This window comes from Micrasema longulum, unplaced genomic scaffold (assembly GCF_059751315.1).
Source record: "Micrasema longulum isolate JH-2025_06_02 unplaced genomic scaffold, ASM5975131v1 h1tg000486l, whole genome shotgun sequence".
NCBI lineage: Eukaryota > Metazoa > Arthropoda > Insecta > Trichoptera > Brachycentridae > Micrasema > Micrasema longulum.
In genome coordinates, this window is record NW_028277683.1 from 463,881 (window position 1) to 487,233 (window position 23,353).

At 32.5% G+C, this 23,353-nt stretch overlaps 1 protein-coding gene across 2 annotated transcripts in view; it reads left to right on the top strand.

Moving 5' to 3' along the window:
- LOC148281219 (uncharacterized) overlaps positions 1-23,353 on the top strand; it is a 122,178-nt gene that overhangs the window by 93,623 nt on the left and 5,202 nt on the right. For both annotated transcript variants that reach the window (XM_088227029.1, XM_088227030.1), the window contains exon 5: positions 21,409-21,512. In XM_088227029.1, coding sequence (XP_088083155.1) covers positions 21,409-21,512 — 104 coding nt within the window. The remainder of the gene's footprint in view (positions 1-21,408; positions 21,513-23,353) is intronic.

A 23,353-nucleotide genomic window follows, 5' to 3' on the forward strand; every position in this document is an offset into this window, starting at 1 on the left:
TCCATTTTTTATTTTGTTTTTCACTTTGTCCTGTATCTTTATAACTGTTTCTATAAATTGATTACTGTTTTTTATATTTTTTGACTGTTTTAGAACGGGGTAAATAACCCTAGTTAGACAGTCAAAGCAACTTTACATAAATTATAATTTTGTGTATGTAATATAATGATAATAAAAATAAAAAAAAATAAATAAATAAAAATATATATATATATATTTATAAATCATATAACACAAAGTATTTTACAAATATAATACGTTGAATTACATTCCCAGGAGTTACAACAACTCAATTCGGGACATAAATAATATTAACATTTAGAAAATAACACACATTGAGAACAACAAAGAAACAAAGCAAGTTTAGCACCTTTATAACTAAATATATATTCTAACAATATATACGCCTAAAACCTTTTCTTACACAAGCAGAATAAATATATTAAAAAAAAAAAACGCTTTTAAGAATAAAATAAAGTAGTGAATCTACTAAGGAAGATAAAGTTATTAACATCATATGCCATGCAGATGATGATGCCATAGTCATGATGAGAACATAACCATCTCAGTTACTAAACATCTGGATGCCTAAGAAATGTCGTATAGTACAATGAACACATGATTATTGGAAACATATTTCGCATATACAACACGTGTGTCAGATCAAATCATGGTGTATAAAACAAAGGCGAGGATAGGTAGAAAATAAAAAATACGAAAAACCAAGTAGAAAAACTAAATAGATAAACCAAATAACTGCTCAAAACGTCAGAGATGAAAGTACTAAAGGCAATCGCAGGGAAACTCAAAAGAGGAAGACTCGAACGGATTTGCGATACCCATTACATAGTAAATAGATTATGGAGAGATTACGTCAATAATTCCATTAATGGACAGCTCCGAAATTCCCTATACCATTGCCTACGAAATCCCGGCTGTTTGCTGTATGTCTGTCCGATTTAACATGGCCTCATAGAATAATGTCACAGCAATGGTTTGCTATCGTTTAGAGTACATTCAATCCCCCGCTTTTTAATTTTGCGACAAATAGCGAGCACAGAAGCATCAAAATGACGACCATATCTTGTACGAAATGCTCTTGAGTAGCAACAAAACTTCTCAAAATTTGATAGAATATTTGAACAATTTCCGAACACTGGGAAAACGTGAAACGATTTTTAATGAAACGGAAAACCTTATTAATGACCAATTAATTTTATACGTATTAAAATGGTTCTTGTTCCACCCGATACTAACGTGTTTGCCTTTCTTCCTACCGTTCCTGCAAGATTTATCTTCATTTTCCTAAATCACCGCTGCCTTCCGTTTTCTACACACTCAGTACAAACCGACACACATAACAATTACGTTTCTGTACCATCCTGTACAGAAACTTCTTACCTACCATATAATTTAAAGGTGTCTACAAACACTCAGTATTTGTCGCCGACACGTGACGATTGTCAAGTGTTAAGCATGTTTGGTAACATTGTGCCGGTGACAAATCACGGTCCTTAAATATCGAGTATAACTGGTAACAATCCGGCACATTTCACGGTCTTTATTAACTTTTCTATGACATTTGACGATCGTCATTTGTCGCAGCCCAACGATCGTCAAAGGTCGAGTATCGCTTTAAAACTCATTAGTTATGCCTGTATTCTCAAAAAGGTTTACCATCTCCAAAAATCTAATTATAATCTAAGGTGTGATTCTGAACGCTCTAGCGGGTGTTAGCGATAGTGTGTAAATAACGTGCAAGCAAAGCGTTCTCTACTCTCGCGAGAGCGTTCAGAAAAACCCCCAACGGGTTTAAATCAGAGCTTGACTAAAAAGATATGAACACATTAAAAAAAGTTAATAAAATCAAATGGATAAAAAAGTACGCTAAAAAATATTTTAACGTATTTCAGACGTTTTTTAGTAGGCGAAATAATTCCCTGGAGTTTCGCTTAACACAAAAACAAAAAGTTTAGCACTTGAACTTCACAAAAATCAACAGATAAATCGCACCCCAGAAGTACACTGTGTTATGTCTCAATTGGCCATTTTGCAGGAGAACAAAAATACACTTTTAAAATTTGACTTAATTGTCTAGTATTTTTTGTAGTATTGCTCATTTGACTGAAAAATATAAGAATACCAATGTAGCATCGTAGTTATTGCAGTGTTCTTTCGATATTTTATTTAATTTATTTGAAAGAACATCGAAGTTTTTTGGTTTATCTCGCTCAAAAATTTGTAGAGATACGTCAGTGTTCCCCTGAAAAACAGAGAAAAAAGTTAACTGCATCTATAGCGGCATTGTACATCTGAGATTGCGAAATATATTAAAAAATATGGATGCTCCGACCGCAGAATGGTGAATGTTATACTAATATCCCCTCTACTGAAAGCCTCAGTGCTGACAGTGGACCCAGCGGCAGAATTTGCTTAGAGAGGCCACGGAAGAGTCTCTACTGCGCCTGCGAGCCGAACTGTCTTTAATTAAGAAACATATTTATTATTATTCTGCTCCAAATTCGCTTGCGTATTTTTGCATTAAAAACATTAAATTTCTCTTCAATAAAGTTAATTAAGTATAAAATCTATTCCAGAGTGTCTAACGAAGGTTATATATAAATATGATAAAGAAGTGTTGTTTCAATTTTAAAAAAATAAAGATTCAAGTTTTCGAATGGCGTGATTTTACGTTTAAAATGGCTTAAAGCCAAACATTTTGCACCAACCGAATACTCAAGCGTAAGTGAAAATATTTATAATTATGATCAACTATAAAAATAGTATCTTTGTTAACTTAGGCACACTTAAAACAATTATCGCTATGTTTTATTTGTTTAATGTCTAAATACGTGTGATCTTTGATAATGTGTAAATGATCCTCAAAATATAAAGTATACTAATTTTGATGCACAATATTAATAAATTTACTTGACGCTCTTATTTTTTATAGCTTGTGAGAAATAGTATTTCAGTTAAAAACGTCGTAAATGTTACCGGTCTTAAAGATGCATATTCAGGCGAAAGCGCTCGTTGGTCATTAAATAAAAATAAACCAAGACATTTTACTGTCTAAAATTTAAAATCAAAATTATTAACTAAGGTGTTTTATTGAGAAATACTTGTTATCTGTGAAAACCATATAATAAATTTGTCATTTATAAACCCCTCCCTCGCAAGTACAAGCAGTACAAAAAGGTGCACTATGCGATTTGTATATTTGGTAATTCAAAAGTAATAAGTTATATATTATAGACTTGCTTTTATAATTTATTATGGAGTTATTTTTTCCTACGCTTTGTATCGCTTTTTTTATTCATGTTCTTACTATACAACAACAACAGCAACAGCAACAAACCATCACGCCGTTTCCCCGTAAGGGTAGGCAGAGATGATAGAACGCCACAACACTCTATATTTGCATACAGATCTCTTCCTCTACATTCATACATCTCATGCACGCGCGCCGATTATTCCGACTTTTGACATGTCCATCTGCAAGTATTTGTTGGGTTTGGTCATGCCATGTCTTTCTCGGTCTTCCTCTATTTCTGCATCCATCAACATTCGCATTGTAAATTTTCTTAGCCGCTCTTTCGCTGTCCATTCGTTCTACATGTCCATACATGTTATTGTATTACCTGCGTTAATTAAATATATTTTATTATTTTTCAAACCTAGAACACAAAGCCTTTATATAACCTTTTCATGATCAAATATAAGAGAAAGTGAATGTCGCATTTTTGCACATCCGTTGTTGTTCTACGATCACGACGAAATCTTAATATAATACTGTCTTTTCGTCATACAAAAGTATTCCCGTATTTTCTCCCCGGACTGTGGCTCTAGGGCAGTTATTTTTTATACGCATATAAAAAATAATTTTTATAAAAAAACAAATTTTTATACAAAAATTATTAGTATTCAAATATTGAATTTAAGTAGGTACTTATTTATATAATTTACATAAAACAATTAATTTTCAAATATATTATTCTTTTTGCAAATGTCAAACTCGGCTCTTCCGCCAACAGGGGTGCACTTTATTCGTGAATGCGATTTTCACATGGCACGATCAAGTCCATCAAATACTTGAAGATGGACATGTCAAAAGTAGGAATAATCGGCGTGCGTGCATGAGAAGATGTATGCATGTAGAGGAAGCGAGGTCTGTATGCCAAGATAGAGTGATATGGCGTTCTATCCTCTCTGCCTACCCCTACGGGGAAACGGCGTGACGGTTTGTTTGTTTGTTGTGTTTGTTGAAGTTGCGGGCTTATTATATTAAGTTAATCCAAAAGTCAATATAATATGTTGCAAAAGTGATCCCTGTCTTGTTAAGAGGACTGTACTATAGTAATGGTCTTAGTAAGTCAATAGCTGCCTATTTATCTACATTCTGTATAATGTATTGTAATGAAATGCTCGGGGTATATTTGCACTGGAAAACTGGTTATGCAAACGCGTACCTATTTTAATTGTTAGGTTTTTTTCTATTCACTAATCGGGTGTTTCGTTTTGCATTTTGCGTAATTATTTTCATTCTAATCAATTTGCCACTGGAATTTCGCCTCGCACAGTGAATTAAAATTAATTAATTAATTCGGTGTTTTTTAAATATTTTTTATTTGTCAATAGATAACAAATAGCCAACTATCACATGCACTCGCCTATCCCTAGGCTCCATAGATATTGCAATCATTATGAGGACAAGGCTGATATATTTGGTTCTGGACTTGATAGTTATAAAACGAGTCTGATTTCTTTTTTTCTCTCGCAATATTATTCTTAAACTTTTCTTTATATTTAAAAATGTTTTTCCTTTTTTTGTTTTTTCATATTTATGTATTTATTTCGTTAATATTTTTGGTTGCTTATGTGTATTTACCTACTTGTTACTATTGTTATAGTTATGCATTTTTATAATTTTTTGTTATGTTTTCATATATGTATTTTTTTTTTCATATTTATGTTCAATATATGTTAAAGGCAATTTATGCCGTTTATGTAAAATAAATAAATAAAAAATATTTAAAGAATGTTAAATTAAATACATTTTAAAAAATTGTATTTCTACATAAGTGCACCCCTCTGTTGGTGAGAAGACGTTTGCAAAAAGAATGCCATATTTGAAAAAATATTTATTTTATGTTTTAGAATTAAACCATAAACAAGTATATATGTATGTTTGAATAATTTATAATGCTTAATTTTTGTGAAAATCACCTCAAGGGCGCTGTACAATAAATGAATACTTATATTCAATATTTGAATATCAATATTTTTTAGTTTTGGAATTCAATCATAGATTCACAATTAAAACCAGTAGGTGGAAAGTTTGAATATCGAAAAAACTATTGCGGAACCAGGCAGACAGGCAACCAGGCAGGCAAGCCAACGTTTGGGCAGGACGTCTGTCGGGTTCGCTAGTATAATAATAAAACCCAGTTTTTTTTTTAATTTCTATATTTTTTTTTAATTAAATTTTTCTTAAATTATTAATTATGAATTTTATATAATATTTTCATATTGATTGTCAATATTCTACCCTTTAACACAACATTTGGTGCAAGGATTATTTTTCTGCCAAATTGTTCAATAAGCTTCCCCATTAAATTAAGTTAACTGATAACAACATTTCAAAAGAGAAATCAAAATATGTCTGACGAAAATTAGGATAGAACAAATAAAAAAAATATTTTAATGTCATGTGAATCATGTAAAAAAAAAATGCACACTGTACGAACGGATTTTCCTAAGTGAAGAGGTTTAGATAAGGTAAGACTCTTAAATTAATTTTGTTCAAAAAATATTTCATAAAGGTTGTATAAAAATTAATATATTTTAAACAAAATTATTCTGAATCTGAAATAAAATGCAAACTCGTGTTAAGCGGTTTATGACATTCTTTTGTTGGACCGCTTACACATTTCTAGACGGGTTTTCAGTAACATGTAACGATTTCCAATATACACGGATTTAACAATACATTTCTTTACATTGGTAACACTTACACATGAATTTTTCCCAGCCCTTCCGATATTTTTTCACGCGTGATTTTTAGCATTTCATTATTTTCTTATTTCGCTCCTCTGAATAATTCCAAGCTCTTATGAAATATCCCAAAACTCCACCCTCGGCAGTGTGTGGGGGATGATACAACCTTAAAATGTACTCGCATTCTCCCCCCGCCCCCGCTCTGACCTCGGTTAGCAGACCGCCCCGACCCACGCGGCTTCTTGACAATTTCTTGGTCCGAATATTCGAGTAATGTAAAGGTACTCAATCACGGTCAAACGTGACGTGCTGTCTCGTGTCGTTTCGTCTGTCATTGCCCACAGTTTAGCAACTTTTAACAGTCAAATTCTTATATTTTTTTCTGCTAGTTTCATTGCGAAAATAAATTAAACAGTATTCGGTGTGGCTGTATTTTACTCCCTAGTGAGTTCTTTAGACTGTAATATATAGAAACATTAAAAAAAACAAATTCAGATTGAAAAATATGTTTACAGTATTACTATTATACACAATTTTTATATAAATTCAATACGTATATTTACATTAACGTTTCCCATTACGTAAAGGAAAAAAACATTCTTGTGTGCATAATGGGGAGTGACGTTTTATAATAATTTAAATATTTTATTTTTAATTATCAATATTTTTAGGATAGCATATAAATTGCGGAAAAATAAATAAATAGTGTTTTTAATCAGTGGTACACAAAAAATAATTTAAAATGTATCTTTTAACTTCCGCCTTTAATATGTTGTATTCCTGACTGCACTTTTAATTTTCTTTGTTCATTTCATTAACGAAAAATATTAATCTGTAAGCATAATGATGTTCTGCTGTATTTGTTTTTATTTTTTTAATTAAGATTTTACCACTTGTTCTGGGTCGCGCGCGTTTTACGTTTTGTGACGTTTAAACTCTGCTATGTATTTTGTCTTTATGGATTTGAAGCAAACGATTCTTTTTGTTTAACAATTTTATATGTAAAACTCTATTTTTTTAAAACTATTAAACAGTTGGAAAAATAGTCGGTTTTTAAAAAAATATATATATAATTAATCATTGCAGGGAAACACTTTTGAGATAAAAAATATGACTGGACTATGACTTATGACCTGTCATTGGCAGCTTGCCACCACATACCGCACGCCGCATATGAGGACATAAGTCTAATTAGCGGTACCGAAATTTACGTCCTTAAGTGTGTATATTTGCATAAATTTTTTCATTATCTTCGTCAGTTACCTGTAATTAAACACGTTTTGGAAAAAAAAACTATATTCTATTTTTCATAAAGCAAACTTAAGCCGTTATCTAGCGGCCGTAATATACTGTAATGTGGTGGGTATAATCAGACGGCCGTCTTACCAGGCTCTAGAGATGTAGTCTAAGAGAAAGCGGTGTCGTCATCTGGCGGTCGTGACAGCTTATTTGTCAAAAATTACGCCGGGATAAGCGCCCGCGATCTATCGTATTTTTCCGTTGTCATAATGTAGAAATCAATTACATAGAAATAGTATCATTATAATAAATGTTTTGAAATAGAAAAACAATATGAATTATAATAGATGATAAACTTTTTTCGTGTCGCAAATAATCATTTTTTATTATTTTCATTATAAGTAGTACGTATCTGATATTTCAAGTGTTGTCCAGATATTTCTCTACAAATTTTGTTTTAACTGAACTTTTTTATAGTCTTTGCCCTTCCGTTACATAAAGTTTTATGATTTCTTACAAAATCAATCAACATTTCGTCAATTTCACTAGTCCACATCACGTTCGCACTCCTCTTGACAGCTTTGACAGGCAAAAATGTTCACCGCTACGCTAGAAAAACCGTTCGGAGACTTTACGCACCGCTGTGACGGCCGTTCTGCAAATGGCGGCCCCGATGATTTGACATTACGCTCACAGCCAACGCTCTCTAGGAAACCAGCGCCATTGATTTATACAGTCAAGGTTTTAATGGCGTCATCCGCCGCCCTGCGACGGCCGCTAGGTGACAGTACCGCTTTCCTAGGAGACCATAGCTTAAGACTGATCACCCCACCCCACCTTCCATATAATAAATATGATTGAGTTAGAGCTCCCGCAGACTACAGACTTTCTATCGGTCGGGCTTTTAATCAGTATGAAGATGTATGCAAGTGCACATACTACAACGATCCGGTATCCGTTGATTGCTAAGTTTAATATGCTTCACGATTCAAACTATCCTATCGGTAAACTATCGGCCGATTGCTAAATCAGTATGGCGCTCTTCCACGCGCGCAAACTTTCCGATCGTTTAATCGGCGGGCGATAGCTACAGTAGTCTCGATTATCCGAACTAAACCGGACGCGGCAAGGTCGGATAAGCGAAAAGGTCGGATAACACGGAAAACGATAAAAACGACATTGAAAATGTGTTTTATTTGCACATCGAAAACTTTTCAAATATGTAAAACATGTAACATAACTGAATGTAACGAACTAAAACATCAAAATGCACTACGTAAGCACTGAGGACTGTCTCCTGGTGCGCGAATATAATGCGTGCAGTCGGGTAAAGGAAAAGGGCATTACCCCGGTAGGTCGGATAACTCGAAAGGTCGGATAACCGAAGGTCGAATAACCGAGACTACTGTTTAGCTCAGTTCACTCCGAGCATTTGTGGTTTATCTAACCGTATCGTAACGCTCAATCTCTCCTCCACTGGTACAGAAAGTCTTAAATGTGTTTCCTCCTTCCCTTTTGCTGGTCCAATCGATGTAACAAGTTCATTGAAGCTGGTTATGCTCATTCGAGAAAAGGCGAAAATTTTTTTTGGGCTAATCTAGTAATTTGGAACGCATCGTGTAAATTTTTCCATTCAATAATCTATCACTGTAAATGGGATGCACCCAATACTTTCGGTTTCTCTTCTTAATCCTTCTCTTTCGTTGCATAAAAGAAATAATAACCTTTATTGACAATATTGTACCAACTTTCATTGCGACCGCTCTCTTCAAAAGCCGTTTATTTACTAGCGAATCATTCAAGAGCAGTCGGCCGACTGTTCTCTGGTCTGCGCACTCATCACCAACCCGACTGTGTGCGCCGACTAAACTATCGGCCGATAGAAAGTCTGTAGTTTGCGGGAGCTCTAACGCTGCAACTTGAGCATCAACGCAGTGCGCCACTGATGAATAATGAAAATAATTATTTATTTTAAATTTAACTCGTGACATTTTTGTCGGTTACGGTTTACGATCCGACATCTTCTGTCATTTTGCATGATCGTGTTTGTCAGGTCAAAAACTAAAGGGTCAGAATTTTATATTCAGTAGCATACAGAAAGGAACTATGTACTGGTATTCCCAATAACAATATGTAAATTGTAATAAATTGAATAAAGTCTGACAACGGCATTATGACCCAATGGGAAAATGAATTTTGCGTGCTCTGAATTCTGACTAAGTACAAACATTTTCATTTAATATGCTAATCCCCCATATCTTGCTTGTTTCTTTTCTGTCTATCTATCAACTTAATCTTTCTTATCAATCAGGAAATTGATCTAGGAGCGTGAGCGTCTCTTTGTATTCAAGATTAAATATATTAATATTTTTGTATTTGGCGATTATGTTTAACTAATTCGTTATTATTTTCTATAGAAGGTTATAATGAAGTTCAAAATTGTAAAAAAAAAAAATATAGATGTAGATTTAGATATGGATTTAGATATACAGGGTGTTTATTAAACCCTGCCACATCCGAAACCACGATGATCAGTATGAGCAAGAAGACATATTGGCACATTAAAATATTTTTTTAGAACGAATTAAAAAAAAAAAAAATATATCCTGACAATAAAAATGAAATCTGACACTACGCCGTGCTCCCCTCACTTCTCCCCTGCAGAAGTAAGCAACCATTTGTTTTTTTTAAATATTTTACTTTTAAAAATTTTCTTTGTTCTAAATATTTTTTTAATATGCTAATATGTCTTCTAGCCCAAACTAATTATTGTAGTTTCGGATGTGATTATTTAAAGAACACCTGTATAAAGAAATAATGATTTTAAAAAGGCTTAATGCCTATTATATACACATTTCTATTTTCAATTTTGACATTCCTGTTTTGCATTTCTTTTTAATTCTATGTTGTAATTGCGATATCGTGTACATTTTTTTATTTATTTTTAATTTTCTAAATATCCTATTCTTAAAATAAATTATATTTCGTGCCATGAGTCCTGATCCCGACCCTGATGTATGGGAGCGAATTATGGACTTGGAAAAACAGGGATGAAAGTAGGCTGAATGCTGTCGAAATGCGATCTCTCGGGCGAATGTGTAGTAAAACAATGTACGATAGATGCGCAAATGTTGAGATCCGTACATCATGTAAGGCTGAGATAAGCATTATCGACAAAATCAAGAAAGGAGCTCTGCGCTGGTTTGGACATGTAGGACGAATGGACAGCGAAAGCACGGCTAAGAATATTTATAATGCGAATGTTGATGGATGCAGAAAGAGGAAGACCGAGAAAGACATGGCATGACCAAAGCCAACAAATACTTGCAGATGGACATGTCAAAAGTCGGAATAATCGGCGCACGTGCATGAGAAGATGTATGAATGTAGAGGAAGCGAGATCTGTATGCAAATATAGAGTGTTGTGGCGTTCTATCCTCTCTGCCTACCCTTACGGGGAAACGGCGTGATGGTTTGTTGTTGTTGTTATTCCTGTTTTGTATTTCTTTTTAATTCTTTATCTTATAATTGCGATATCGTGTACATTAAAAAAAAAATATATATATAAAAGTAAACTATATTTTCTCGCACCTTATAGTTAAGTTAGTTATATATTTTACAAAATAAATAATAATATATATCGGGTTGTGGTCCCGTGGCCAGTGTTGTGGACTCACGGGCCAGAGACCTGAGGTTCAAACCCCTCTACCCCAACTTGATTTCCATTTTCTAAAAGTGCGTTATTTAACACTCGTTTAAAATAGCCACCAAAATTGTAATTTTTGGGTAAATTATAAGAACTAATATTTCTTATTTTTTTATAAATAAAGAAATAAATACTTAAAATAAATTATATTTTCTTGCACTTTATAGTTACGTTAGTAATAATTATTATTATACAAATAATGTAATCATATGTTTTTATATATAGGATCTTCACCGACAAGCCATGTTAATTGGCTCGGTGAGTCCTGTAATAAAAAAATAAAATTAATGAATTAAATAAAAAACCTTTTTTAAAAATAAAATAAAAAACCTTTTTTTATTTTATTAACATAAACGGAAAATCTGCCTTTTACAAAAATTTATAATACTAACATATTTGGCTTAATATATATATATTTTTTTAAAAACATAAATTTCCTTATACCTAAGATTTATAAAAAAAAATTATACAGCATATTCAGTAAAAAGTTGAAATAATTCAAAAATAAATGTAAAAAAAACAAAATTAAATAATAGATCATTCTACAGTAATACAACAATAAAATCATAAGTACTGTTTCATACAGCTAGGCAAAGTGAACAAAAAACTGCATATATTCATGCATTCATGCATTTCATAAATGCATGAATAAATAAATATAATTACCATTCACCATCTTTGAAAAAGTTCAAAAGGTTTGTTCCATAGGAACAATACCCTATACTATATATATCAGATACGTGGGAATAACTATTGCCGAGTTCATGAAGTCTGTTTAATACGGCATTACAAGTATACACTGTCCGTGAATTGTTGCTACAAAACGGTGGCACCTGTCTAGTCATTCTTCCAGGCACCCTGAAGTTGATGACAGATAATAGTTCAGGGCAATCCCATATTGAAGCGTTATCTAGTGTGACTATTGTTTGTGTGGTGATAGCTGAGACATCCAGTACACTATTAGGTCTATAACTTAAAAACCTGAACTTGACACTAGATGTAAGCATTTGTGTATGCGCTGTAGCTAATCATTGATAGACGTGTCATTTTGAAGCTCTATTCATTAGCTGTCTAAATCAGTAACAGTGTTCGATTTGCTTGTGCGCATCATAGTTTTTCCAATAATGGAAAATTTTGAAAATCGGCGAAAAAAACAGCATTTGCGGGAAGTTTTGCTGAGTTACTTTTTTGCAAAGGAAACTGCAACTGAAAGTCACCGTTTGCTCGTGGAATTGTTTGGGTAACGTGGTCTTGCGAAATCAGTGTTTGGAGTAGATTCAAAGCTTTAAAAGTCGCGGTTTTAATATCAAAGACACAGAGCGGCCTGGACAGCCGAAAAAGTTTGAAGATGAATTGGAAGCGTTAGTCGATCAAGACTCGAGTCTGTATTGAATGCTGCAGCGAGACTTATTTTCGGAATCTCTAAGTTCAGTCATATCACTCCACTATTTCGGGAATTACACTGCCTACATTTTCCACCGAGGGTCTAATACAAACTCTGTTGGCTTATTTATTTTCAGTTCACAAACAGTAAAAGATATCACAATATAAATACAATTTATAAAATAAAAAAATAACACTAAACATATTTCACCAATTATATGTGAATACCAAAAGAAAAATAAAAAATTGTATATAGACCAAAATTTAGTTTTCATTATATGTTATTTAAGCAGTTTATAAGAATTTATATAAGATTTTTAATAAAATTGAATTTAAGTTAGATGCAATTTATTAATTGGAATATAATTTTACTAGATTATTAATAAAGTCTCGTAGTAGTAATTAGTTTTTTTTTAATGTATATCAATAATTATAGTAATTATAGTCACAATAAAATAAAATAAATAAAAAACAATGCGTACTCTTATGGACTGCGTACTCTTAGGCGTACCTCCCTAATATATTTTTGAAGAGACAGTTAATTGGTCCAATGTAAGCACGACGCACGACTTGCAACTGCCTGACTAGAGAACGCTCTATTAGTAGTTAAAGATACCAGTCTCGAAGATGTCGCGAAAGCGATGAAACCGGTCACTGGATATTCCAAATTTGTGGATTAAAGTATCACACGTGTTTTATTTATATAATAAATTACAATGAACTTCCATCAAGAATTTTCACTTACAAACTTAAATGTTTTAATTAAATTACAAATTTAAAAGCTTCAATTAGATTTGTGTATCTATATAATCACTATGTAAAGCGCCCTTGAGGTATTATATTACGAAAATGGCGCCAAATAAGTTATCCATTATAATAAAAAAAGACAACGAGATCTTGCGGAATCATTAGGGGTGACTCAAGCAGCCATTTCCAAGTGCCTAAAAGCATTGGGATTGACAATGCTCGGCCACATGTTCCCTTTAAAAAGTATTTGGAAAATCCTTTTTCTTCCATTTGTTTTAATCGATGCAGAAAGCGCTTTCCGGAATACGCTTCACTTCAGTCCAAGGCATCAAAATTTGGCTCGATTCGTTCTTTGATTCAAAAGATGATCGGTTTTTTTAGGATGGTATCCACAAATTGACAGAAAGATAGGGAAATGTTGTAACTTCCGATGGACAATACTTTGAATAACAGAATTGTACAAGATTTTCTTTAATAAACGCTCAAAATTCCTAAAAAAAAACTGGTTTTTAAGTTATAGACCCAATAAATATGCATTGGCCGAATAAACGACCTAATAAATGGACGTTAGGTTAGTCTTCCACCTGTATTCTCAATTACGAATATAGCAAATAACATAAAGCTTTTTGCAAATACTGGAATGTTATTTTTTTATTGAAACATTCCTAATATTCATGTTGATGTCACATTTCTATTGTCAAATTCTACAATTTGCTTGATAATTAATAAAATTATTTATTTTGTGTAACTTTTAATTCTCTTATATAAAACTGATCACTATGGAGCGAATGTTTACAGTGAAGAATATTCTAATATATATTTCCTTCATTTTTCGCTTTCAACCCTTTCCATTCCAATGCATATAATAATATTACCTCCCGAGTTGAAGAGGGTTATCGACGAGCGTGCAACCCTTCTGATGTCAATAAATATTTATTCAAATGCAAATATTGTGTACCATATTTCAATTCAATCTATTCAATTTTATTTTTGCGTTGAAATATATATTATTATACGGTTTAAAAATTGTTCATATTTTTGAGAATGGAAAATGAAGGGCTGGGCATTTACATGGCTAATTTTTTATTTTTTAAAAACTTTTTGTATATAATGTAAATTATACATTAGCGGGCTTATTGCCAAATGGCAATTTCTTCCAACCGATCAATATAATAAAATTTTATTTGTGTAATTTAAGTACAAACATATTCAATAGAAAATAAAATAAAAAGGTGAAGATATGCCAAAATAGAAATTACTGTATTTGTATATAAATTACCTTAAATCAATACAATTTATTAATGAATCTTAATTTTTTTTATTTTAACAGTTTTTACTTAATATTAAATCTAAACTTTATGAAATTATTCCAATTTCAACATATCGCCGCTTCAGTTCGTTTTTCTCCAACAAACCATAACACAAATCTGCAGAAACAGAGCTTCAAAGATTTTTTAACAATATAGGCATAAATAATGACCACAACTTGCGACAAAATTCGTTAAAAACCCCTTAAGCAATGTGTTAAAAATATATTTTTAAATTTTATAAATAAAGGTTTTCTCAGATCTTCTGTATACGTTTTTTTTGTACGGTTTTTTTCTATTTTCTAAGCAAAAAATACTCACGAGATACTTGTTTAACATTGCATCATTCATCGACAGGCTAAAAATTCAAATGTCATGGATTTGATCAAGATTGTCAACACAATTGTCGTTAAATCTCATTTACATCGCTAATTTAAAGAATGTTTACTCAATAAAAGAGAGTAAATACAGAGATCTTCACTGCATAACAAAGTTTGTTGGCTTTAAAGAGTTTAACGAAAAGATATTTGACTCTCAAAAAGAATCTTAACCGTCGTAATGCTGATCTTTGGCTCTTTTGACTAATGAGTTTGCCGACCACTGCCATAGGTAACTGTTTGCTAAGGGGTTGAATCTAGTTCTTATCTTAGTTCGCGGTAAAAATAGAGTATTTAATCATACGTTTCTCGAAAATTTATTAAAAAATGGTAAAAAATATTTTAATAAAAATAAACTACTCCGAACGACGTCAAAGGTTATTCCACATCAACCAATGATATTGTGATGGATGGATATTGATTATGATGGATTTCCGGTTTACGGGAAGCAAACGCACCAATCAGCAGAACAGTGTAATTTATAATCCCAAGATTTTGGAGCGCATAAAATTATATGTACCGTGTAACTATTAAGAACTAGGCGTCACAGACCATTGGTTCTTCCTGAATCCAGGACAAATTTACCGTCGATGATTCCTGTGGGGAGGATGATTGTCCTGTTACAGCGTACCTAGAGAGATGATCTTTTCCATGCAGGGATTACCATTTTTAGACTATTCCTCTCTTACTATGTATATTAGTGACTTATTCGTCTTTGTTTATTATTGTTTTTATAGACCGTATGTCGGAACTTATTAATCTATTGTGCATTAAAAAAAAAAGATTTTGTAATTACCTAATATTATGTACATTGGCAGCCGTGCTGTACTGTACATTTATTTAAATAAATTATGTTAGATTATTTCTGAAAGCTTCTTCTTCTTGGTTAAGATCGGTTCATCTGTTATCAGCTCGAAGCTAACTCCTAAAACTTTGAGTTCCAGCTGTTCTTCCCTCTCCTTGTTGGTCTTCCGGAGACGGCAAACGGCTGGGATTTCGTGGGCCATGGTATAGGGGATTTTGGAGCTGTCTATCAATAGAATAGAATTATTGACATTATCTCTCCATAATCTATTTACTTTGCCCTAGGTATCGCAATTCCGTCTAACTTCTTGACTCCGGATTCTGCTCCTTGGGGTTTTCCCTGCGATTGCCCTCAGTACTTTTATCTCTGACGTTCTGAAGAGTTATTTAGTTTTTCTACTTACTTTGTCTTATTTTTTTTTCTCTCTATCTATCCTCGCCTCTATTGCATACACCATGATTGGTCTGATACGTCTTGTATATCCGAATCTTGTTTCCAATACGCATGTGTTCATCGTACCATACGACATTTCTTAGGCATCCAGATGTTTTACTAACTGAGATGGATATGTTCTGATCATCACTATGGCTGCATCGTCTGCGTGGCATGTGATGTTAACGACCTTATCTCCCTTAGTAGATTCACCACTTGCTTCATTCTTGATTTGCTTGTGTAAGAAAAGGTTTTTGACGTATATATTGTTGTGCTATATTTAGTTATAAAGGAGCTAAACTTGCTTTGTTTCTTTGTTTTTCTCAATATGTGTTTTTTTTTATTAATGTTAATATTATTTAAGTACTTGTAAAATACATTGTATTGTATGAATTATAAATAAAAAATATTTTTTAAATTCAATAAAAAAAAACTCACCGAATAGAACTTGTGAATATTTCAATTTGTTGCAACAGAGAGAAAACATTTTTGAGATAGAATATGGGAGTCTAGGCATTTACAGGGCTTATGAGCTGTCATAGGCTGATTTAAGTGGCCACTTTCACCACGTGTAACATTCGCCATTCGGCCTATGTTTGAACATCCACATTTCCTCAACTCTTTCATCTGTTGACTTTTGTGAAGTAAAAGACCTGAAACCTTTATCATGTGGGTGAGATTCATCCGGCCGAACCAATTCACCTACTAGGCAACGCCTGAAAACAATTTTTGAATTTTTTATACTTCTTCTTTTACCAGGTAGTTGATTCAACAATGTTTTGAGTATGTCCAAATGCTTGCAGACTGGCTGGATTTTCTCCCTAGGGGACAGGTCATAAGCCTAGACTCCCATATTCCCATTTCAAAAATGTTTTCCCTCTCTATTGCAATAAATTTAAATATGAACAATTCCTTAGGGAGAAAATACAGCCAGTCTGCAAGCATTTGGACATACTTAAAACATTGTAGAACTTTTTAAACTTAAAAAAATCATAACGCTGGTAATACGATACATAAATATACTATTTTTAATTTTGGATTTGGTTTGATAGTATATTAACAAATAAAAAAACATTTAAAAAAACACTAGACTTCCTTATTGAGACGTTAACCCTTTTCTAATCCGCTTTTATTTTGAAATTGCACGAACTCAGCGTTGTTTTTCAAATTTAAGTGCCTACTTTATGTGTTGTTTTAATATTAAACGTGGATTTTTTACGCAAAAGTACCTTTAAAATTTTCGTGGAAAGCTTAGTGAACAAATAAACTTAAAATATACCCGCAAGGTATTGTGATTGTAATTTTTTTTATAAAACCTGTTTTTCCAGACCTACATTTTTTGTGAATATAATACATTTTAACCTTTATATCTACGGTGAAACGGTTAATCGAGTAAAGCCACAATATTTTACCGTCATCATCATTTCCTCATTCGCACCCAGTAGAAGTGGTGCTTAGGGCCCTACATTAGTACACCGATTGCAGCGTATCTTGATCATTTTTTTGTTTTGTTACATAAAGGTAAGAGATCAGTCTTGCACTTCAGGTACCAGTCCAGGGAAGCCAATTATTCCTGATTCACTCGGGCGCGTCCAGAAGAAATTTTAAACATATTCTAGCGGCTTTATTTTATTATAATCAATTGTTATCGTTAGCAAATCTATTTAAACTTTCCGATAGAAGAATCCTAACTGACCTAATATTACTTTATAAAGTTATCAATTTTTTCATTGACTGTCCAGATTTGCTGGAGTCGATGTATTTCCGTGTACCTGGTCGACATACCCGCCACAGATCTCATTTTTGTTCTGCAAGTTCTAGGACCGACTATCACATGCACTCGCCTATCCCTAGGCTCCTCAGATATGGTAATCAGTATGAGAACAAGACTGAAATATTTGGTTCTGGACTTGATAGTTATAAAACGAGTCTGATTTCTTTTTTTCTCTCGCAATACAATACAATGCCAGTCCAGGGACTTTGAAATATTCCAGTGTAAAAACACCTTTGTAAATAAATATTTCATGTCAACCATACCGGGAACCGAACCTGAGACCTCTTGCATGGTAGGCCACCGCGCTGATCACTACATAACGAGGCCGACGGCGCAGAAGTAAATGAACTTAAATATTTTTTTAATTTTAAAAAAGCTTTTTATACGGTTCACATTGAGACCATGATAAAAAAATTAAATGATGTAGGAGTAAAATCTCAAGAATACAAACTATTAAAATCATACTTAACAAATCGGAAGCAGTATACCTTTGTAAATGAAAAAAAAAGTAAAATACAAACAATAAATTTTGGAGTCCCACAAGGATCTATTTTGGGTCCACTATTATATATTTTATATATTAATGACTTATCACTGTATAACTTTAAAGGGAAAATTATTATGTATGCCGACGACATTGGACTTTTCTATAAAAATCAAACAGACGTATTAACAAACAATGACATAAGCGAAGACCTTACTATGTTGACTAAATTGACAAACACAAACTTACTTACACTTAATGAAAAAAAAATGCAATATTATCCATTTTGAATCTAGAAAAAAATGTCACAAAGTAGATGCTTACATAAATAATGAACGACTAACTGAAATTGAACATGTTAAATACTTAGGACTAACATAGACAGACAATTGACATGGACAATTCATATCAACAATTTAATAAGCAAAGTGGCGACTTTATCGAGTCTATTTTTAAAATCTAAAACTTTGTTCGAATAAAGGAAAAAATTTAATGTATTAAGCCTATGTAAAAACTAAAATATGTTATATGCAACTACTATGGGGAACAGGAAATCAAAATGACGTAAACAGACTACAAAGACAGCAAAATAAAATATTAAAGTGACGATTATTATTTTGACCTTCCCTATCTAACAGCAGAACTAAACTAAACTAAAGAACTTTTTGAACACACTAAACAATTAAATGTAATTGAACTCTTTAAACTAGAATCTTTAAAATTTATTCATAAGTTAGCCACTGATGTAATTGTAGACGAAGAATTAAAACTTGAAAAAAACTGTAGTAAACATGAACACAATACGAGAATATCAGAAAAATATCATATACAATCTTTTTAAACGAGAAAAGGACAATCAAGACTTATAAACCATGGACTGAAATTATACAATAAACTACCAGACAAAACTAAACAAAAGACTCAGACAACCTTTACAAAAGATGTTAAAAATATTATTATTAACAGTAGAATGTGAATTTTAAAAGTGAAAATATTTTGTTAAATGTATGTAACTCGTAAGGGTTTATCAATGAAATTTAAATTTAAAAAAAATAAAAAAAATCTATGAAAATTAAATATTGATTTTGCAAAAAAAACCATGTGTAAAATTCAATTTTTGTTATTTAAATATTCAGATGAAAAAGACCAATATCTAAAAAAAGACAAAAGAAATAATAAAATTCTAGGATGAGTAAAATGATGAACGACACGTACACGCTGAGCAAACCATGCGCGTTCACACGAGGACATTGCGGCCGCGCGCGGTGGTGCGGGTAATCTTTGTTCCTCAGAGATAGCCCGCCCGTCTATCTCCGTCTTGAAAAATTTTCCTGTCCTACAAATTACTGTTTACACGTGGGCATTGGCGAGTCCTGGGACAGAACATTATTGTATTGTCCACGCGCAGATGGCCTGTAACTCAACACAGATATTTTGGTCTCATGGAGTTTGGGATGTGTTACTATTTCATGTAATACGGGTAAACGTCGTTTAACGCCGGGGTGTAGTTACCGGCGTAAAAAAAAATCGGTGTAAAATGAACACAAATATAATGGATGATATAAGGTTAGGTTCTGTGTCGAAATTCTAAGAATAGTCCAACATGTTTATTTATTTTATTTTTATTTTATTTTATTTTATTTTGGAAAGCCAACAGATTACAATATTTTATTAATTACAGTGTAGGTTAAATTATATATTAAGATCCAATTACAGGCCTTCTCGTAAGCTAAAAGATAAATATTACTAATAAGAAGTTAAGAATAGATATTAAATTTAGATATGTATGTACATTTTACAGTGCGGATAACATAATAATAAGTATACATACATATGCAGCGAGTATAACATTTGCGATAATTATTGAGCCTTATAAGAAGAACAACTTAATTGAAGAAAATAATAATTATAAAAATAAAATAAAAACTCAAAAACTAAAATAAAATAAAGTGTTTATAATAATTAACCAAATATCAAACTCACATACACATGTACATGTACATATCCATGTACATATCCATATCCATTTAATACATTTATTATCCTATATATATTTAAACTAAACTATAAATGTATTTAATAAATACAGTTTAAATTCGTTTACAAAATAAATAATAATCTCTTGATATAAATAATGTTTTTTTTGTAATAAATACTAACTCACCTGTTCGTCGGTACTGAATTAAATTCTCATACTTTTTTGAAAAAAACATCCAATTTTATTTGCTTTGATTGCTGATTCCTTTCTTGCAGAATCATAGCATAAACTACAAATATTTTAATATTCTTTTAATTTTAATAATAATAAAATAAATAAACATTTTAATCAACAATATTTTGAGTTTGTCCAAATTTTTGTAGACAAAGACTGGATTTAACTCCCTGGGGAGCGGTTTATATTAACATACTACAACAGAGATGAAGAACATTTAAGAGAAGGTAATATAGAAGTCTAGGCATCTACAGGGCTTATGACCTGTCAATGGCTGGTTTAAGTGGCCACTTTACACACTGTGTGACATTCACCATTCTGCCTATATTCGAACATCTATATTCCTTCAATTCTTTCATCTGTTGATGTTTGTGAAGTGAAAGAGCTGAAACCTTTATTTATGCGGGTGAGATTCATCTAATTGAATTATTTCACCCACATACTAGGCAACCCCTGAAAATATTATTTTTTCAATTTCTTTACTTCTTCACGGACCAGGTAATTTATCAACAATATTTTGAGTTTGTCCAAATTTTTGTAGACAAGGACTGGATTCAACTCCCTGGGGAGCTGTTTATATTATATTCTTATATTCTTTTAATTTTAATAATAAAAAAATAAAGTCATAACTTTTTATTTTTCTTAAAAACAAAACGAAAACTAACTCGGCAACAATTTTACACACACAATAGACTGCTCGCGTACACGATAATAGAATAAAACAACGCGTAAAAGTGTGTCTGCTATTAGAATCGCGGCGCCTACAGTCGTCTGGTATCGGCCAAACCGGGGAATCCCACGCCGACACCAACCGGCGTAATTGTAAATCGCCGTAAATTGAACCGGCGCAAAACGACGTTTACCTGTATATGTATTTTTGTATTTATTTTAATAAAATAAGTTGAATTTAGAGAAAATAAATAAATGTCGTATTTTTGTTAACAGCTTGAATGCGGATGGATTATCACCACTAGATGTTGCCGTGCTGAGCAATAATAGACCTCTGTCCAAGATGCTCCTTGGCTTCGGTGCGCAAGAAGGGAGCCAACGTAAGTTCAGATAATTTTGTCGTTTAATTTCTACTACTATTGTGTCCGGGCGGATAAAGAATACAGTTTTAAGTGTAAAATAGAACTAGAACCAAGTGTTTTCGACTCGGGGGCTAGCATGCGCGGTCCGTCCATAGATTGGATGGAACTAATACTTCCCTAAAAATTTGAAATAATCAATAAATATTTTTTTATAATTTTGTAAAATCAGTTATAATATAACTATTTTTTAAATAACTACGACAAATATTTTCTTATTGGTTTGTTTTCATCGTAGTGATCTGAAATAGTAAATATTCATTAACGACTTCTAAAAAATGGCGGCAACCCCACACACAACCTTCTAACTGCGCGGTCATGCGCAGACTGGTGTAAAATATTATGCGCTCTGTCTAATTCTGGAATATGGAACTGCGTAAGTGTTTTAGTTCCTTTAAAGCGTCCCCGAGTACAGAATTTCACAAGTCCGCGCATGTGAAAGTAGAAATCTCTAGTATCTGTGGAACCAATTCTAACAAACAAACATATATTTTATAACAAATTTAGTACTTAAATCTACTAAAATATTAAACCATGAATTATACATAAAATTAAGAATAGTCCAGAAACCGCATACGCGCATGAAACAGAAGGCAACTAAACTACTCTTAAAGAAGTAGTTTTACGTTTTGACCCATTAGTTTCTTTGTAGACGTCGCTCAGTACGCAACTCCCGATTTGAATTCAACTATGCCGTGGTGTGTCATTTTAAAGTGTAAAAATACTGCTGGGATCTTAAGCTAGGGTTTCCTAGGACAGCGGTGCCCGTATTTTAACGGCCGTAGTGAACGGTGATGCGGTGGACAGCCGTCGTAACGATGACTAGAGTGTGGTTTCCTAGGAAAACGGTGTTATCAACACCATTTAACACCGTTTCCCTAGGAAACCACTCTCTAGTCGGCATTATGACGGCTGTCCACCGCATCACCGTTCACTACGGCCGTTAAGATGCGGGCACCGCTGTCCTAGGAAACCCTAGCTTTAATAAAACAGGATGGGATCACATTTCATGTGTAATTAGCAAATGCATGTGTAAGTAACAAATGCATTACTTAAAAAAATAATTTCTCCATCTGTCAGATTGTCAAAGAAATCAAAATGGACATTTCTTTATTGTTGCCAAGGTAGTAAATTGTTTTAACCTACTTCGCTCATCTAATGAGAGAACTAATGAAAATTGGATCTCGGATTAAATAACGCCGTAGTAGACATTTGACCTATATTATCTTTAAAAGATCAAATATTATTTAACATGATATAAAAATATCCGTTTTACGTAACATAAAATTTGTTTTATATTTTAAGTTCAAGTTCATTAATTCAATTACTCTTATTAAATGACCCTTTACTTATCTTCTTTGTTGTGTCAATCAATATTTCTGCGTTAACAATAAAATTTTAGAGAAATTAACAAATCGTTTTTGTTTTTTAAATATAATTATCTTAATTTTGTTGTGGTATGATTATATTTTTTCCCATCTGGCAACATCACGCGGCGACTTCACGAATGCACGCGGCGAAAGTGAGGGGATTTTTTAACTAAATTTAAAAAAAAAAACTTAATTTTTTTAGAGTCCGAGGTATTCAAATATTATTCTTCGCTCCTTCTGGACTATTCTCAATTCTATGGAAATATAACTCTTTTATGCTAAAATTGTAACATAAAATTGCATTTTAGTTTATTTCAAAGCACTTAATTCGAATGTCTGTGTTAGATGTAGGAACAAATTTTACCTATGTATGTTTCTAGTACCAAGTGACTGAAAATGCACAAACTTTAGGTGTTAGTATTTTTTTTTTAA